This window comes from Bos grunniens, chromosome 18 (assembly GCF_055505025.1).
Source record: "Bos grunniens cultivar Pamir isolate PY7600 chromosome 18, Bosgru_T2T1.0, whole genome shotgun sequence".
Classification (NCBI taxonomy): Eukaryota; Metazoa; Chordata; class Mammalia; order Artiodactyla; family Bovidae; genus Bos; species Bos grunniens.
Genome location: NC_141182.1, coordinates 60516708 through 60536734, shown reverse-complemented (window position 1 = coordinate 60536734; position 20027 = coordinate 60516708). Strand labels below are relative to the sequence as shown.

The window sequence follows — 20027 nt, the reverse complement described above, 5'->3', positions numbered from 1 at the left end:
TCTTGATGCAGACAAGCCTGGACTGTAGTTACATACTCTGCACATGGTCAGCAAATTAATGAGAAGAACACAAAATGAAACTAGTACACCCTCTGGTATGGCCTTCACTTTAGGGGGTTGATGTGTGCAGGGGTCCTTTGACCTGGAAGAGTGGAAAGGGATCTATCTGGCCAGGAACAGCAGAGGAGGGCAGAAGCAGGACCCTCCACCCGGACAGTCCTCACCCTCACCAAGCACAAAGGGCGAGTGTAACTTCAACTGGGACCGCAGTGAGCTCATCCAAGGGGTAGCTACTTGAGGCTGAGTAGACCCACTTCAGAAATAAAAAGAGCCTAAAATCAGGAGAGAAAAGGACGAAGCCTCCTGGCTGCCTAGACCCTTCCATGGCGAAAAATTCTGAAACAAAATGCTGTTCTGTAGCGTTTAATATTCTATCGTCCGTTCTACCCATTGGGAATTTTGTATTTCATATTTTAACTTGTAATCCCTACACAGATAACTCCAGTTCTTTTTAATTTAAATTGCTTAAATTAATTGATTGCAGGCAATGCTTCTGGATCCAACTACCGCCCCACAGCTACTCCTCACTGAGATCACAGTTTTCTCAGTTCAGGACCAACGGTCAACCGCTGGCAAAAATAGCTTTTGACTTAAACTGTTTTCAACTTGTTAAAAAGAAATTTCCAAAATAAGTGGCCCACACAACTGTAAGCATTTAATTTAAAACTTGTTAGAGACAGTAACTTAAGCTAAGCAGGAAGCCATCCTATCATAAGATACAAAGACCCTTAAGTACGTCTAAACCTAGAAAAGGTAAACTTGGGAGGGAATCCAAGGGACGCACACACCACACCTCTACCGGCTCTCCTCCCTCCATCTCAGTCGTAGCGCAAGCCCGGGTTCTTTACGCCCCGCCCCTTGCTGGTCCTGCTCTGCTCAGGCCCCGCCCACAGTCCTTCAGCGCACGCGCCTTCTTCAAGACCGGGAAGCTGGTAGTGCAGAACACAAGTCACGCTGGGCAGCAAGAGTTAACACTTTTCTAGCTTGGACCTGCGCCTCACAGTCCTCTTTACAGACAGACGGTTAAAATTAGCAATTTCAAGGTACGGGGAGGCACCTCCCGTCCCCAGCCGCCCGGGGTTCCCTCCTCGCCCCGCCCCTCGCCGGTAGCACTCCGCTCAGGCCCCGCCCCGGAGGCCACTAAAACACCGCCCATGCAGCGCCTTGCGGAACCGGAGAATGCGAAGTCGGGTACGCTGTACCAAGCCTCTCGTTTCTTGTGTAAATCGGTGCTGCGCGGTACCCCTGACTTCACTTTCAGGACTTTAAATCCTAGCATCCGGCCCTCTGCCCCCAGTAAATCCGGACGTCGGCCTTTCAAGTCGACTGTTTTCCTTTGGGTTAAAATCACCCTGAGGCGGGTCCCTGAGCCCTTGGCTTTTTTGCCTTTGACCCACGTAAACACCGCCTTTCAAGGCATTTTCCTGCTTTAAATCCTTTACCACTTCCGCCTCCAACGTCCTCTGCTAAGAGAACAAAGTGAATTCGATGACGCCATCACCCGTCTCGCCCTGTCAGGCCCTGGAGGTAGAGCCGGGGCGCCCCGTTCCTGGAGAGGCAGTGTCCTCTCCGGGTGTCTGGGATCCTGGAGAGACCACCCCAGTCCTGAGACCCCCTCCCTCCCAGCCCCTCTGTCCTCGCCGGTCCTTCGGCTCCACAGGCCTCCCCTTCCTGTCAGCCCGTCCCATCACCCTACAGCAGGGTGCTACCATGACCTGCCCGTGTGACATCAGTGTTCCGTGTCAAATTCAACTCAGTTGGAAAACGGTCTCTTTGGGTCCCAGGGTATCTTATTCAGTCGCCACCCCTGAAAATTTGGGGGCAAAGGGAATCAAGAGAAGCAGATACAGAGCGACTGAGAAAGAGAAAAACATGAGGGAGAACCGATGAGAACATAGAAGATGGCTCAGGGACTTGTAAAGAAAGAGAAGATAAAGTGAAAGCAGTTAAGTCCTGATTGAATGTAGCAGGTATATCAAACAGAAATAAAGAGCCCGATCTCCAGAGGTTAGAGAGCAGCAGTGACGAGGAACTTCACACAGGGAGTCAGGAGAGAAGATAAGAGTTGGAACCGTGGCCTTCAGAGTCTTCTGGTGCTGGGAGAGAAAGAGGACTAGTGGCAAGAAGCGCTGAGGAAGAGCAGGAAAGACGTATCACCCTGGGGTGCCAGGGAGTGAGGAGGGAGTGTTAGGGAGAAAGAAGCGAAACCACACTCCTCCAATTCGGACTGGAATCCAGGGTCTTAATACTGCACACCTGGTCTCAGGACTTAATGATGCTCAGGTTCTTTACATAGCAGTGCAGACGTAATTCAGCAAGAGGCAAAGTGATAGGTAAGGAGTAGATTTATTCAGAGAGATACACATTCCACAGGGCCTCCTAGGAGGCACTTAGAAGACGTGGATTCAATCCCTGGGTCGGAAAGATCCCCTGGAGGAGGGCATGGCAACCCACTCCAGTATTCTTGCCCGGATGGTCCCATGGACAAAAGAGCCTGGCTGCCTACAAGTCCATGGGGGTCGCAAAAGAGTCGGACAGTACTGAGCCGATGCGCGTGCCCGCACACATTCCATAGCTAGAAAGTAGGTCATCTCAGAAGGTGAGAGGCCCTGTGATAATGCACGTTCCATAGGCAGAATGTAGTCAGTCTCAGAAAGTGAAAGCGATCCTGAAATACAAGGTGGTTAGTTTTTAGGGGCTGAGTAATTTCACAGTCTAGAGAGTGGAGTAATTATTTAAGCTATTTCAGGGAGAGATGGAGACTTTTGGGAATTGGGCCACCCCCCACTTTCTGGCCTTTTTGACAGTTGGCGTCAGAACTGTCATAGCACCTATGAGCATGTCATTTAACTAATATGTCACGACGAGCATAGAATGAGGTTCAAGGTTTGTTGGCAGTCAAATCTTCCCACCATCTTGGGTCTAATTAGTTGTAACTGGATTTTGTCATAGGTTTAATGACTGAGTCATTATTTTAAGGGTTGTGCCCTGTTCCCTTCCCTCCTGTGTCAGGTGTAGGAGAGTCAGGGGAAGAAATGACCAGAAATAATGGAGATTGAGGGCAGTCAGGTTGGGGAAAAAGAGTGCAAGAGGGGAGGGGAATAAGTTGAAGAGTGGGGCAGAACAGGTGTGAGGGAAGAACTAGGAGGGGAGAAACAGCAGGAGGGTAGATGGGAGCAAAAAGAGACACAGGGATAGAATAGGGAGACAGGTAAGGTGAATGGAATGGAATAACCTGGTAGTACAGGTAGAGGGAGTGGGTAACTGGCTCCAGCTGTTTGGATATGGATAATTAAGTTGTGATGTAGGAGTTGTGTTTTTAGAATCTAGTACATTTAAAATTTGTTTAAATCATACAGATGAGGGTGAGAATTGCAAAACACGTGTCTATAGGTCTTGTGCATCTTGTAATTATTTGAGAAGATAACTTCCATTTGCAGTTTTTATTCCGTGGGGGCAGTGACTTGATTCACTCAGTTGCAGGTTACCCCTTCCTTTCCTTTTACTGGCATGGAGTAGAGGTCAGAGAAGAGGGCACCTGGAACAAGAAATGACTGAGCTTATTTCTAAGTTGACCCCTTTACAGTGTTTTCCACATCAGCAGCTATGTTTGTGCAACTCTGTATTTTTAAATTATTTCACTGAGATTCTTTCTCCACTTGTGCACTGCAACTAGCGAGTAGCTCCCACCACCCACTGCAACTAGAGAAAAGCCAAGCAGTAAAGAAGACCCAGGGTGCAGCCAAAAATAACTAAATAAAATATATTTAAAAGTTTTTTTAAAGTACCAAGAAACCATAAGCTATTAAAAATAACTGCTTATGTGCACAGCTGTGACAAATTATGAATAACATACAAAAAGACCAAAACCCAACTGCAACTGCCACTTCAGAGGTGAGGAGAACAAAAGCAGGGTACTGAACATGGTCCCCCGCCCACAGCACCACCAAGGGGTTGGGCAGACCAGCTAGGGGGACCCACCCAATCTGCTCCTACTCTGCCCCCACCTTCACCCAGTTTAAGAGACCAGCTCACCCAGCCTCAGGGAGCGAGTAAGTCACCTGTTTCTTATTCTCACCTGTGCTGCAGTTCAGTTCAGTTGCTCAGTCGTGTCCAACTCTGTGAACCCATGGACTGCAGCACGCCAGGCTTCCCTGTCCATCACCAACTCCCAGAATTTACTCAAACTCGTGTCCATCAAGTTGGTGATGCCATCCAACCATGTCATCCTCTGTCATCCCCTTCTCCTCCTGCCTTCAATCTTTCCCAGCATCAGGGTCTTTTCCAATGAGTCAGTTCTTCGCATTAGGTAGCCAAAGTATTGGAGTTTTGGCCTCAGCATCAGTCCTTCCAGTGAATATTCAGGACTGATTTCCTTTAGGATTGACTGGTTGGATCTCCTTGCAGTCCAAGGGAGTTCCAATAAAGCTCTGCCTGAATTCTTTGCCTGGCCTATTACCAATTTCTACTGATTAAACAGTCCAAGAACCCAGGTCGGTAACAAATACAGTCTATCCTTTAACAACTGTGCAGAGAGGACTTGAGGGGACAGTCAACTTATAGGGTTTAATATATATACACAGGTCAAATGACATCACTGTATTGTCACATTTTTGATCACTAATAATTTACATTTGTTTCTTAATATTACAGGAGACGTTTAAAAATCTATTGCCATTGAGGAAATATCCTTTTCTTGTGAATATGCCCATTTTGCTGCCTTTAAATTATTAAAACAAAACTCATCAGGAACAAAATGGACTCATGAATGCCTATAGTCAGTTTCTCCTATTGATCTGTGTTTGCTGAAAAGTTCCACTATCAACTCCATGCTGAAATATCTTTCTTGTCACCATGACGAGCTAGCAATATTGCATAATACAGAGTAAACTACCTTATAAAGATCCCAAAATCTATCCTACTCACTAGATCTTTTACAAATGTAAGGATATATCTTCTATTCGTGTGTGCCATGCTAAGACATTTTGCTTATTTGTATGTGAAAATATTTGAATATGCTAATTACCCTATCCAAACATTACCATATTTCAAATGATTACCAATTCCTGCATATGATATCTTTCACATGTAAGAATGTGAGAACATATACCTTGCAGTAGATGTTAAGAAACAGATATTGCCACAAAAGTTAGTGAGTGTAGGAATGACATTATTTGATAGTTGATAATCTAGCTTTACTTAATATACAATTCATATTAAACAGAATATACATCCTACAAAATGCCCTAAGAAATACTGCAAACATGGTAATACTTCAGGTAAAAGTTAAATCCCAATGTCTTCATGTCTTACAGGCTTTGTTACCCACATTTGACAAAACATTCCAAGATAAAGAACACAGAAAAGAGCTAAGCTATATTATAATTTTAAAGTTAAACTGTCTACCCTCAAAATGAATGTATAGATAATCTGAAATTACATTTAGACATTACTGATTTGAGTTTATGATATAAAGTTTTTCTCAAAGGTATTTGAAGGTAATTCATCAAGAGTGTGGAATAAAGTATTTTAAACAATACAGTTCTCATTAAAAGGAAAAAAAATTATTTTTCTCATTTTATTGTACCCATATGAGATGATGGATGCTAAGTAAACTTAATGATTTCGTGATACATGTAAATCAGACCATTCTGCTGTACAGTTTAAAGTTGATATATGTCAATTATAAAACTGGGATGAGGGAATGATGGTTTTAAAAAGGTAAATGAACACCTTAGCAAAAAATAATGATGTCATCTATTAAAAAAATTTTTTTAAACACTGCTCTTTTTAGAGCAATGGTTAGTGACCTAAAGCATCATATACAATAGTCCTCCAATCCTCAAACCCCAAATCTTGTCCTTAAGAGTCTCTGAAACTGATAATGAACAGAATGAACAGTGATGAATAGAAACAGAAAGGCTGTTCTGGCAGGTATCCGAATGACATTGCTCGTTATAATCAAGGATAGTCTTGTATTTCATACTGTAGTATGTAATCCCTCCACAGATAAAAATTACACATTAATTCTGTAATTCAAAGTATTCATTCAAATGATCTGTTTCACATGTGTGATTTAGGGTAGGTTCTTCCCTGGTGGCTCAGACGGTAAAGCACCTGCCTACAATGTGGGAGACCCGGGATCAATCCCTGAGTTGGGAAGATCCCCTGGAGAAGGAAATGGCAGCCCATTCCAGTCCTCTTGCCTGGAAAATCCCATGGATGGAGAAGCCTGGTAGGCTACAGTCCATGGGGTTGCAAAGAGTCGGACACGACTGACTGACTTCACTTTCACTTTTCTTTTTACCTTTACCATTTCACATATGTTTTCAAGTATATACGTGTAGAGTATTTTTAACAGTCCCTTATTGTCCTTTTGATGTCTGCAGATTTAGTATAAATAACAAAAATTCAATCAAGTAAATATTAAAAATCATATACATTAGTTTTGTATGGTTTCTCTCTAAGGTTGAATCTCTTTTATTGAAATATAATTGATTGTAACTGTTCATTTTAGCTGTACTACACACACGAGGCAACATTTGCTTTATAAAAACAATTACAATGATGTGTGTAGCCATCTATCCTCTATGTCATCACAATATTTTTAAACATCTTCCTTACACAGGATGTAACAGTCCCATGACATATATAAATACCTAGGAATTCGTATGGCTTGGTCCTCTTCATCTCTTTTACCTGGAACCACACCACCCTTCCTTCTGGCAACAACCAGGCATTTGTTCTTCATTATCTATGAAGCTGTTTTCACTGTGTTTTGTTTCTTATATTCCACATATAAGGAGATCATGCAGTATTTGTCTTTCTACATCTGACTTCTTTCACTTAGTATAATCCTCTAGATCCATCCATGTTCTTGCAAATGGCTATACTTCTTTATTTATGGCTAATATTCCTGTGTGTATGTGTGTGTGTGTGTGTGCGCCTTGTACACATATCCTCTAATTTTTCATCTATTAATGGATATTTAGGTTGCTTCCATATCTTGGCTATTGGAAATAATGCTACAGTGAATATTAAGAGTGCCTATATCTTCTCAAATTAGTGTTTTTCTGTTCTGCCAGTAAATGGCCAGAAGTGCGAAACCTGGCTCACATAATAGGTTTTTTGTTTTTTAATTTCTGAGAATCTTACTGTTTTGCATAAATGATGCACCAATTTACAATACCAGCACCAAGGCCCAAGAGTACCCTTTTCTCTACAGCACTGCTAATGCTTGTTATTTATTGTCTTTCTAACTATAGTGTGGGATCTCATTGACTTTGTGTTTTGCATTTCCCTGATGATTAATGATGCTGAGCATCTTTTCATGTGTCTGCTGGGCATCTGTATGTGTTTTTCCACCCTGATAGAGTCCCATTAGCTGAGTAAGGCTGGAATACATGCAGAAATTTTGTCTGAATTGTTTTAACTTTGAGCTTTGAAATAAAAGCGTTTCCATATGTGTGAGGCATATGTTTGTTTTCAGTGTGTATTTTCAGATGCCTCGTGAGGCTTGCAAACTGGGTATAAGCTTTGCCACACTCATTACATTTGTAAGGTTTTTCTCCAGTGTGGATGGTTTTATGTTGCGTAAGATATGAATGTCTTGTAAGGGCTTTTCCACACTCATCACATTTGTAAAGTTTCTCTCCAGTATGAGTTCTCTCGTGACCCCAAAGCTGTGACCGTTCAATAAAAGCCTTATCACATTTATTACATTTAAAAGGTTTTTCTCCTGTATGAATTCTCTGGTGTGCCATAAGGTTTGAACGCTGGGTAAAATGCTTGCCACACTCATTACATTTGTGTGGTTTCTCTCCAGCATGCATCTTCTGATGTCTGCTAAGGTGTGAAAATTGGGTAAAAGCTTTGCCACATTCATTGCATTTGTAAGGTTTCTCTCCAGTGTGCATCCTGTGATGATTTGCAAGATGTGAATTTCGACTAAAGACCTTGCCACAGACACCACATTTATATGCTTTCTCTTCTGCATGCACTCTCTGATGTGCTATAAGGTGGGACTGGTGGTTAAAGGCTTTGCCACAGTCACTACATCTGTAAGGTTTCTGTCCAGAGTGAATTCTCTTGTGATTTGTGAGGTTTGATTTTTTGCTAAAGGCCTTCCCACAGTCATTACAGTTGTAAGATTTTTCTCGAGTGTGTGTTTTCCTGTGTTGTGCAGATGACACAGTGGTTTCCACACTAGGAGGAATTTGATGAAGTGAGGAAACTGAGGAACCATTGCTGACTGACTTCTCAAGTTGAGTGCCTCCATACATTTTCTCCTCAGTTGTAAATCTCTGCAGTTCAGCCACCTGTGCCTGCAGTCTTGCTCCAGTTCTACTGTCCAAACACTTTATATTGTGTCCAGCGATGATTATGTTATCTTTCATTGTTAACAAATTTCTTATGAATGGCTTGTCGTGCGTGAAATATTCATATGTATTACTTCTTACAGAAACACTCTGAGGAAAATTAATTAAGGATTTATTATCCTGATCTTCCTTCTGACTGAGATTTTTGTTGTGGGTCAAAAGCACTTCTTTGTCGTTTCTTGCATCATATCCCCACTCACTCTCACTCTCCTGCATATTTTCACAGATTTCCTTGAGGTCAAAATCCTTGATGCCATAAGTTTCATTTTTCTCTAATGTCATTAGGTGGCATAATTCTCCTTTACTGATGTCCTCTTTTGGGGATGATAATTCCTTGACTGCAAATGTGGCAGAATAGCTTCCTATTACACAGAGTTGGAAAATATTTCATGTTGAATTAGACACTTACACAAAAATAATACAACGACCACAAAAGTTCTTCAATCATGGTCTTCAAACACTATGACAGTTCTTTTAGTTTTCTTTTTGTACTTTTTCCAGCATTAATGTTTTCTCTTATCTCAGATAATAAAATTTCAAGTACATACAATGTACAACGCACACTTTTTTGCCATATAACTTGGATAATTAAATGATACTCCATAAGTAGAAAGTCTATCTACGTACTGGCTTACAGAACTGGAGGCATGAAATCATAATTGAGATTCGAGACTGTCTTCCCTAATCCCTAATCTTTATAATACTGTTTAATCACATGTGAACATGATGCAATAAAAAATATTTTTACAAATCTATACATCACAATAATTGATACATTTTCATAAATAAAGATAAATCTAGCAAGTAAGTTAATAAATAACCACAATTATACAAAATAATAGTCTCTGGAATTCTAAAAGACTCTTGAGTAAGTACAAAAAAATTTTTTTTCATTCCAGAAGGAACACATGATAGGCAAAGTAAAAAGTATCTTGAGAAGCACTGACTTTTGAAATATCAGGCTCAGATCAACACACACATGTATAAAGTTTAAGAATTAAGGAAAACTGTCTGAAATCTCAACTATGGGATTTCATGGAGTACAATTATATGGCAAAAATATACATATATAGTGTACAATAAATGTTCTGGAAATTTGTTACCTAAGGTCAGACAGAACATTTGTATGGGAAAAAATTACAAACAGAGACGTTTTCCTCACCCAGGGAGAGCAGGTTCCTGTAGGTCTCCAGCATCACATCCCTGTACAAGGCCCTCTGAATAGGATCCAGGCATTCCCACTCTTCCTGAGTGAATTCTACAGCCACATCCTTGAATGTAAACAGTCCCTGAAAGGAAACATTTCACCAAATGAATAGGGAGAGAGTTCTGAAAATCAGTCTTACAGAATCAGACGTGTAAGGACTGGCTTGGCTGGAATGAATGTTCTGAGTGATCTATATAAGATAATTCTGAGCAAGTTACAATCCTCCAATTTTTTTTAACTGAGGTGAAATTCATATTAACAAAGTTAGCCACTTTTAAAGGAGAGTGAAAAAGCTGGCTTAAAGCTCAACATTCAGAAAACGAAGATCATGGCATCTGGTCCCATCACTTCATGGGAAATAGATGGGGAAACAGTGGAAACAGTGTCAGACTTTATTTTTGGGGGCTCCAAAAGCACTGCAGATGGTGACTGTAGCCATGAAATTAAAAGACGCTTACTCCTTGGAAGGAAAGTTATGACCAACCTAGATAGCATATTCAAAAGCAGAGACGTTACTTTGCCAACAAAGGTCCATCTAGTCAAAGCTATGGTTTTTCCAGTAGTCATGTATGGATATGAGAGTTGGACTGTGAAGAAAGCTGAGCGCAGAAGAATTGATGCTTTTGAACTGTGGTGTTGGAGAAGACTCTTTGAGAGTCCCTTGGACTGCAAGGGCATCCAACCAGTCCATTCTAAAGGAGATCAGTCCTGGGTGTTCTTTGGAAGGAATGATGCTAAAGCTGAAACTCCAGTACTTTGGCCACCTCATGTGAAGAGCTGACTCATTGGAAAAGACTCTGATGCTGGGAGGGATTGAGGGCAGGAGGAGAAGGGGACGACAGAAGATGAGATGGCTGGATGGCATCACTGACTCGATGGACGTGAGCTTGAGTGAACTCCAGGAGTTGGTGATGGACAGGGAGGCCTAGCATGCTGCGATTCATGGGGTCGCAAAGAGTCGGACACGACTGAGCAACTGAACTGAAAGGACCATTCAGTGACATTTAGTACATTTACAATGTTGAACATCACCTCTTTCTCGTTCAAAAATATTTCAGTCGTCCCCAGAGGAAATCTTTTACCCATTCAGCAGTTGTTTCTTTCTTCCCCATTTGCTATCAGTCCCTGGACACCACTAATGCTTTATCTCAATAGATGTACCTCTTTGGGATATTTGCATATAAGTAGAATAGTATAAAATGTAACCTTTTGTCTGATTTCTTAGGATTATTTGTTCTACTTTTGTGAAAAATGTCATGGGTAATTTGATATGGATCATATTAAATGTGTAGATGTATTTGAGTAGTTTGGCCATTTAAACCATATTCATTCTTCCAATCCAGGAGAAAATGTAGATTTGTTAATTTTTTTTAACAAAAAGTGTGTTTAAGTCTATATGACTATCAGCCTAAAGAAAGTAGATACAGGAAGAGGTTAACATACTTGAAAAACAGGATAACCATAAATCAAAAACTATTTCACAGAAACCAAAAGGAACAGAACACAAGCATAATATAATAGGAAATCATCAAACTGCAAAAGGAGAAATAGGAAAAAAAAAAAAAAAAAAAAGAAATACAGAATCAACTGAAAACCAGGTTTAAATTGGCAGTATATACCTATCTATTAATAATTACCTGTAATGTCAATGGACTTGAATGCTCCACTAGAAGACACAGAGTGACAGACTGGCTTGAAAACCTTGAGCACACCATATGCTGCCTACAAGAGGCCCACTTTAGATGTGACAAGGAATGCAGTATTGATACATACTATAACATGGCTGAACCAAAAAATTATTTCTCTTAGGTCTGCCTCCCAAAGCAATAGAAGTAAAAGTGAACATCAACACATGGGACCAATCAAACTTATGAGGTTTTGTATAACAAAGGGAACCATCAACAAAAGAAAAAAGACAACTTACAGACCAAGAGAAAATACCTGCAAATGATGCAACCAACAAGTACTTAATTTCCAAAATATACACATATCTCACACAATTCAAAAACAAACAAAACAACCCAATCGAAAAATGGGCAGAAGATCTAAACAGACATTTCGTGAAAGAAGACATACAGATGGGCAAAAGGCACTTGAAAAGACACTGCTAAGTCACTTCAGTCATGTCCGACTCTGACCCCATAGACGGCAGCCCACAAGGCTCCTCCGTCCATGGAATTTTCCAGGCAAGAGTGCTGGAGTGGGGTGCCATTGCCTTCTCCAGAAAAGACACTCAACATCATTAATTATCAAAAAAAATACAAACGAAAACTAAAAATGAGGTACCTCACTTCACACTGATCAGAATGGTCATTGTTAAAAAATCTACAAATGAGAAATGCTGGAGAGAGTGTGGAGAAAAGGGAACCCTCCTACACTGTTGGTAGGAATGTAAGCTGACAAAGCCACTATGGAAAAACAGTATGAAGGTTCTTCAAAAAATTAAAAATAGAGTTGCCATATGATCCAGCAATCCCACTCCCTGGAAATATATGTGGACAAAACTATAATTCAAAAAGATACATGCACCCCTGTGTTCAAAGCAGCACTATTCACAATAGCCAAGACATGCAAACAACATAAATGTCCACTGACAGATGAATGGCTAAACAAGATGTCATGCATACATACAGTGGAATACTATGCAGCCATAAAAAGAATGAAGCCATTTCAGTTGCAAGACCATGGATGCATCTAGAGATTATCATACTAAATAACTCAGAGAAAGACAAATACCATATCACTTATATGTGGATTCTAAAATATAACACAAATGAACCTATCTATCAAACTGATACAAATTCGCCAACAGAGAACAGACTTGTGGTTGCCAGGGGGGAGGTGGGATGGGGAGAATGGATTGAAAGTTTGGAATTAGCAGATGCAAACCATTCTATAGAGAATGGATAAATAACAAGGTCATGCTGTACAGCACAGAGAACTATCATCAATATCTTATAATAAACCATAATGGAAAAGAATATAAAAAATAATGTGTGTGTGTGTGTATATGTGTGTGTATATATATATATATATATACACTTTAATGTACTTTAATGTACACCAGACATTGACAAATCATTGTGAATCTACACTTCTGAAGTCTACTACACTTCAATTTTTTTTAAAGAGACTACTCTTTTAAGAAAAAAAAAAAACACAGATACTCTTTTTCTGTGAATGTTTCTGGCATTCTTTCAAAAAGAGGAATAGACTGGGACTTCCCTGGGAGTCCAGTGGCTAAGAATCCACCTTCCAATGCAGGGGACTGGGGTTCAATCCCTGGTAAGGGAAGTAAAATCCCACATGTTGTGGGGCAACTAAGACCACTCACTCTGGAGTCTGAGCACCAAAACTAGAGAGAAGCCTATGTGCCACCTCTAAGACCCAACACAGCCAAATAATTAATTAATTAAAAAAGAAAAAAGAAATATGGATGGGTTTGCTCATGGACTCAGTCTATCACTTTGATCTATATTACCCTTCTCATGCTAAAAACACAGATTTGTTTACCCCTGGTTTGTAGTATGGTTTGATGCTGCCCTCCAACTCTGTTCTTTTTCACATTTATTTTGGCTGTCTGGGAGCCACACTTATTCAAAATGAATTTTAGGACCAGGGTCACATTTGTACAAAATTGACTGGTGGGATTCTGACAGGGATTGTTCTGAATCTTTCTAACACTCTGGCAAGTACTGCCATCTTAACTACTCTAAGTCTTCCAATCAGCAATCACAGAATATCTTGACATTTATTTTTCTTTCAACTCTTGCATCAATACTTGTAGTTTTCATTGTATGAATCTTCCAGTTCCTTAAATTAATTCTCACTCTTTCTGATGGTCTTGTGAAGGCAACTGTTTTACTTACTCTCTTTTTTTTTTAAATTTTATTTAATTTTTAAACTTTACAATATTGTATTAGTTTTGCCAAATATCGAAATGAATCCACCAAAGGTATACATGTGTTCCCCATCCTGAACCCTCCTCCGTCCTCCCTCCCCATACCATCCCTCTGGGTTGTCCCAGTACACCAGCCCCAAGCATCCAGTATCATGCATCGAACCTGGACTGGCGACTCGTTTCATACATGATATTATACATGTTTCAATGCCATTCTCCCAAATCTTGCCACCCTCTCCCTCTCCCACAGAGTCCATAAGACTGTTCTATACATCAGTATCTCTTTTGCTGTCTCGTACACAGGGTTATTGTTACCATCTTTCTAAATTCCATATATATGCGTTAGTATACTGTATTGGTGCTTTTCTTTATGGCTTACTTCACTCTGTATAATAGGCTCCAGTTTCATCCACCTCATTAGAACTGATTCAAATGTATTCTTTTTAATGGCTGAGTAATACTCCATTGTGTATATGTACCACAGCTTTCTTATCCATTCATCTGCTGATGGACATCTAGGTTGCTTCCATGTCCTGGCTATTATAAACAGCGCTGCGATGAACATTGGGGTACACGTGTCTCTTTCCCTTCTGGTTTCCTCAGTGTGTATGCCCAGCAGTGGGATTGCTGGATCATAAGGCAGTTCTATTTCCAGTTTTTTAAGGAATCTCCACACTGTTCTCCATAGTGGCTGTACTAGTTTGCATTTTTACTTACTTTCAAGTTGTTTATTGCTAGTGTACAGAAATATTTTAGAGCCAGAAACATACTGATTCACTTTTTTAACTTTTAAAATCTCGAAAAGCATGTTTCCCCATCAGTCTTTCATTCTACACCTCCTCGGGTATTTACCTACATTAGTATTCCATTGGCCAAAAAGTTCATTTGAGTTTTTCTAATCTGAACGAACTTTTTGGCCAACCAGTACATTGCTTATATGTAGCCTCTTTGGTTTACATGGAGCTGAAAGGGCATGCAGAAGGGTTTTCTGAACAATCCTTACTACCGTACCTCACTGACACCACAGAGCCTACTCTCACCTCCAATCCACTCCTGAGAACAAAACCTTTCACAGGAGGATCACCTAAAAGGACACTCTTCCTTAAGTTCTAGGTCACTGGGTCACAGTGAAGATCAATCTGCAGGGAGATGAGAGGAGATTCAGGGAAGGCCCTGTGTGTGATTAAATATTTTAGGCAGGAAACTTCATGGATAGAGAAGTTTAACAAGTCCAAATCTTGTCTTTTTAGGAAAGAGTTAACAGATCAACAAAGACTATGATTTTTACCTGGGAAAGCTTCATTCTTCCTTCTTTCCTCTTTTTCTTCTTAGATTCTTCAGGTAAGATTATTCTGTATGAGGAAAATATGTTGTTTAATGCTTACAATCAACATACCCCCCTGCTCTGCCACAAAGATACCAGAAGGTGAACCTTAATGTGGGGAAAGATGGTCCTTTGCTGCCAATTGTAAAAGGAAGGATCCAGGGGCAATAAATTTCTACAGGAAGACCAATTAGTAAGTTTTTCACCCACTTCAGGAAGCCCCTCCCTGCTGCCGAAACCCACACTCTGCTCCAATTACATCACCCTTCGTCCATTTGGCACTCAGCCCAAGGAAACTGCCTCCTCCAAGTTCTCTCTCGCAGGTGGCCAGCATCCAATGACTGGTAGATGCAGGATATGGAAGCTGCCCCTTATGTTAATTGGAAGCAACTCTGGAGGGTCACCCCAGTTCTAGAGCTCCCTGTGAGCTATAATGAACAACTGAGATTTTTGTCCTGATGGTTATGGGAAACCGTAAAAGGATTTAATGCCAAGGATGACACAATCAAATTTATGATTTACCTCTGATTCAGAGATAGAGAAAGACAAGCTGAGAAAAAGATACGCCTCTATCTCTGGGCCTATGCCTCTGTTTCTTTCTTAAGTGTTTTTTGTAACTGTTGCAGGACTGGAACACATTTGAAGTTTTAACGATACAGGCAAGTTGGTCTACTGTGGGTTACAGGTGAGTATACTGAGGCTCAGAGCAGGAATAATTTTACAAAGTTACCCTGAAAAAGTCTGAGTTGAGTAAGCAGAACTGGGTTGAAGTGGCAGTCTGGACAGACTTAAGTAGAAAGGGTTTGTCCTAATTCCAGATTAACTTTCATGTTCCTGAGCAAGAGAAGCTTCTTTTTCATGGGTTTGAGTGAGTGAAGTCGCTCAGTCGTGTCTGACTCTTTGAGACCCCGTGGACTGTAGCCTACCAGGCTCCTTGGTCCATGGAATTCTCCAGGCAAGAATACTGAAGTGGGTTGCCATTTCCTTCTCCAGGGGATCTTCCCAACCCAGGGATCGAACTCAGGTCTCCTGCATTGTAGGCAGACGCTTTACCATCTGAGCTATTTCAAACATTTAATTCCTGTTTTCCAAAAAACATTATAATCAAAAAATATAAAATGAAAAATAGTTATTACTCCAGAAACACAAGAAAGAAGGTCACCCACAGAGATGTGCTCTGAACAATTTCTTCATCATGAACTGGGCTCTATTGGAACAAAGTTTCACATCAATCTAAGAAAGGCTGGAACCTGGGACCCCCCCATAGCACTGCTCTGTACCTTAACAAATGCATACTGAGCACAGAATACAAAAAAAAACAGTAAAGAACTAAAAATAACTGCATACATGCACAGCTGGGGAAAATTATGAACAGTAAGATACCGCCCCCCCAAAAAAAGTGACAAATAGATTCAAGGGATTAGATCTGATAAACAGAGTGCCTGAAGAACTATGGATGGAGGTTCATGACACTGTACAGGAAGCAGTGATCAAGATCATCCCCAAGAAAAAGAAATGCAAAAACACAAAATGGTTGTCTGAGGAGCCCTTAAAAATAGCTGAGAAAAGAAAAGAAGTGAAAGGCAAAGGAGAAGAGGAAAAACATACCCATTTGAATGCAGAGTTTTAAAGACTAGAACGGAGAAATAAGAAAGCTTTCCTCAGTGATCAATGCAAAGAAATAGAGGAAAACAATAGAACAAGAAAGACTAGAGATCTCTTCAAGAAAATTAGAGATATCAATGGAACTTTTCATTTAAAGATGGGCACAATAAAGGACAGAAATGGTATGGACCTAACAGAAGCAGAAAATATTAAGAAGTGGTGGCAAGAATACACCTAAGAACTGTACAAAAAAATATCTTCATGACCCAGATAACCACCATGGTGTGATCACTCACCTAGAGCCAGACATCCTGGAATGTGAAGTGAAGTGGGATTTAGGAAGCATCACTAGGAACAAAGCTAGTGGAGGTGATGGTATTCCAGTTGAGCTATTTCAAATCCTAAAAGATGATGCTGTGAAAGTGCTTCACTCAATATGCCAGAAAATTTGGAAAACTCAGCAGTGGCCACAGGACTGCAAAAAATCAGTTTTCACTCCAATCCCAAAGAAAGGCAGTGCCAAAGAATGTTCAAACTACTCCACAACTGCATTCATCTCACACGCTAGCAAAATGATGCTCAAAATTCTTCAAGCTGGGCTTCACAGTACATGAACTGCGAACTTCCAGATGTTCAAGCTGCATTGTGAAAAGGCAGAGAAATGAGAGATCAAATTGCCAACATCTGCTGGATCATAGAAAAAGCAAGAGAGTTCCAGAAAAACATCTACTTCTGCTTTATTGACTACACCAAAGCCTTTGACTGTGTGGATCACAACAAACTGTGAGAAATCCTTAAAGAGATGGGAATACCAGACCACCTGACCTATCGCCTGAGAAATCTGTACGCAGGTCAAAAAGCAACAGTTAGAACTGGACATGGAACAACAGACTGGTTCCAAATCAGGAAAGGAGTACGTCAAGGCTGTATATTGTCACCCTGCTTATTTAACTTAAATGCAGAGTACATTATGCAAAATGCCGGGCTGGATGAAACACAAACTGGAATCAAGATTGCCAGGAGAAATATCAATAACCTCAGATATACAGATGATACCACCCTTATAGCAGAAAGCGAAGAAGAACTAAAGAGTCTCTTGATAAAAGTTAAAGAGGAGAGTGAAAAAGTTGGCTTAAAACTCAAAATTCAAAAAACTAAGATCATGGCATCCGGTCCCATCACTTCATGACAAATAGATGGGGAAACAGTGGAAACAGTGAAGGGGGCTCCAAAATCACTGTAGATGGTAACTGCAGCCATGAAATTAAAAGACACTTGTTCCTTGGAAGAAAAACTATGACCAACCTAGACTGCATATTATAAAGCAGAGACACTACTTTGCCAACAAAGGTCCGTCTAATCAAAACAATGTTTTTTCCAGTAGTCATGTATGGATGTGAGATTTGGACTATGAAGAAAGCTGAGTGCCGAGGAATTTACGCTTTTGAACTGCGGTGCTGGAGAAGACTCTTGAGAGTCCCTTGGACTGCAAGGCAATCCATTGAGTCAATCCTAAAGGAAATCAGTCCTAAACACTCATTGGAAGGACTGATGCTGAAGCTGAAACGCCAATATTTTGGCCACCTGATGCAAAGAACTGACTCATTTGAAAAGACCTTGACGCTGGGAAAGACTGAGGGCAGGAGAAGAAGGGGATGACAGAGAACGAGATGGTTGGATGGCATCACTGACTTGATGGACATGGGTTTGGGCAAGCTCCGAGAGTTAGTGATGGACAGGGAGCCTGGCGTGCTGCAGTCCTTGGGTTGCAAGAGTCAACTGAGCGACTGAACTGAAGACACAAAAAGGCCAAAACCCAAATGCCACTTCTGAGGTGCTGAGAACAAAAGCAGTATACTGCATGGGACCTCTGCACACAGCATCACCAAACAGGTGGGCAGACCATCTAAGCCACACTTCCATCAGATCTACTTATCCGCCCCCACTCCCACCCCATTTAAGGAACCAGCCCCGCCTCCCATCAGGGAACAAGCAAGGGCAAATGTTTCTTATTCTTGTTCACTTGTCTTGCAGGACAAGTCCCAGTAAAGCTTTGCCTGAATTCCTCACCTGGCCTGTTATCAGTTCCTATTGAGTAGAGCCCAAGAACTCAGATCGGTAACAAATCCAGCCCATCCTTTAACATCTGCGGAGAGGAAACAATCGTTTTATTTGGACACTTCAGTTCAGAGCTCACCAATTGAGCTGATAAGTTAAACCAAGAAAGAAGCTACTGAATATTAAACTGGTTAAACTAGGTTTTGAGTGTTAAAAGGTGATCAACATCCTTTCCACATACACAGTAAAGTTATCTACCAGACAACAAATAGAGTTGATGTCTATTCAGAATAGTTCCAATATAGAATACAGTAGAAAGTATATTAACCTGGTAATCTGAGCAATAAAATTTACAGTAAAAATATTATAACATATCCAATGGTTCCTGAGATTAAAGCTAAAACAAGTGTGAGGATACATCAAACTTAGAAAAGATTGACATGAGCCATAGAACAAAGGGGGTGATTGCAACAGTACTGGTAATACTGGCCATTTTCAAAAGAACTCTGTGGTAACACAGATTCTGTCCCCATTTCTTAGAAGGGAAGAGAACAACCTGGAACTAAGTCTCTGCCCTCTGGAAGGCCTGGGATTGCAAATGGAGTCATCTGAAGCAAAAATTAGAAAATGCAGATGCCTCAAACACCTGCTTTTGCAACTATCACTCTCCTCTGCATAATTTAAACATGTCAACAAACTTTAAACAAATATAGCTTATTAGAGACACTACTTAGTACTTCGTAACTTAATATTCCACATTTAATCAACTCAATATTCAGCTGGGTTTGGGTTTTCCGCTTTCGCCACCACTGTGTGCTTTGTTCTCTATGTCTCCCTGGGTCCTTCTACTTCTCTCCTTTTGTGTCCTTTTCTGTGTTTCCTCGTCTGATCATAGGCATCATTTTGTTTCCCACCCTCTCTGTTCCTCCTCCCACAGACTGTTAGGCCTCACTCTGTTGCAATCTCTGTTCATCCCTGTAATTCTTTCTCCTCAAACGTTCTGATGCCTCGCTAACTGCATATACTTCTGCTTCAATATTCCCTCTCTGCTCTCCAAGGAGGGCGGTCAAGGGCGCTCAACCTCCAGAGTGAGGACTTGCTATAACGGAATAGGGCGGAGGAGGGCGGGGGTAGAGGGGAAGGAGTCGGGAGTCCGCCAAAGGGTTGAAAGAGGTAAAGAGCTGCAGGCGTTTAGCGTCTATATGGACCGAACGCAGAAAGCTTGGGCCGGTACCTGAGTCGGAGCGATTTTAACCGGAACCGGGCCCGGACTCCCGGGACCGAACCGAGGCTTGTGGCGACGCCACCACAGGCGGTAGGGGTGGTCTCAGAGCGAGAGCGACAACCGGGTTCAGAGGTTTACTTTACTGGGAAACGCCCGAAACCCAGCTGTGGAGGAGGGGGCCTGAACTCCACAGAGCGCAGTAACGACCTAAGCAATCAAGTCACTCACCCGAGCGCGTCAGTCTTTCCTGGGGATCCGCTTCCGTGTCT

At 41.2% G+C, this 20027-nt stretch overlaps 2 protein-coding genes across 24 annotated transcripts in view; one reads left to right on the top strand and one right to left on the bottom strand.

The window, feature by feature from the left end:
• LOC147354501 (zinc finger protein 525-like) overlaps positions 1–14894 on the top strand; it is a 26814-nt gene extending 11920 nt beyond the window's left edge. The window contains exon 4 of one of the 2 annotated variants that reach the window (XM_086354253.1): positions 14797–14894. In XM_086354253.1, the coding sequence (XP_086210379.1) occupies positions 14797–14807 (11 nt within the window). In that variant the 3' untranslated portion in view covers positions 14808–14894. Of the gene's footprint in view, positions 1–4713; positions 4818–14796 lie in introns of those variants that run through there. The other variant, XM_086354252.1, reaches the window with a different exon arrangement.
• Positions 3810–20027, bottom strand: LOC147354500 (uncharacterized). Of its 22 annotated transcripts, none has more exons than XM_086354328.1 (7): positions 19768–20027; positions 18546–18621; positions 16772–17113; positions 15797–15951; positions 14835–14898; positions 9601–9727; positions 3810–8800 (listed from the first exon to the last, which is right to left on the bottom strand). In XM_086354328.1, the coding sequence occupies exons 5-7, from the start codon at positions 14847–14849 to the stop codon at positions 7389–7391; spliced, it is 1554 nt and encodes a 517-aa protein (XP_086210454.1). In that variant the 5' UTR covers positions 14850–14898; positions 15797–15951; positions 16772–17113; positions 18546–18621; positions 19768–20027; the 3' UTR covers positions 3810–7388. The 22 variants fall into 22 exon arrangements, with proteins under 22 accessions (XP_086210454.1, XP_086210452.1, XP_086210463.1 ...); XM_086354326.1 differs by having other exon boundaries at positions 19987–20027; XM_086354337.1 differs by having other exon boundaries at positions 3810–8776; positions 19987–20027.

Excerpts from the sequence above, each read along its gene's own strand:
- LOC147354500 (XM_086354317.1), bottom strand. The coding sequence starts at position 16,821 with ATGCTTCCTAAATCCCACTTCACTTCACATTCCAGGATGTCTGGCTCT. Across the intron at positions 9,728-14,834 it reads GAAGAATGAAGCTTTCCCAG|GGACTGTTTACATTCAAGGA; the intron begins GTAAAAATCATA and ends GTTTCCTTTCAG. Across the intron at positions 8,801-9,600 it reads CAGGAACCTGCTCTCCCTGG|GAAGCTATTCTGCCACATTT; the intron begins GTGAGGAAAACG and ends TCTGTGTAATAG.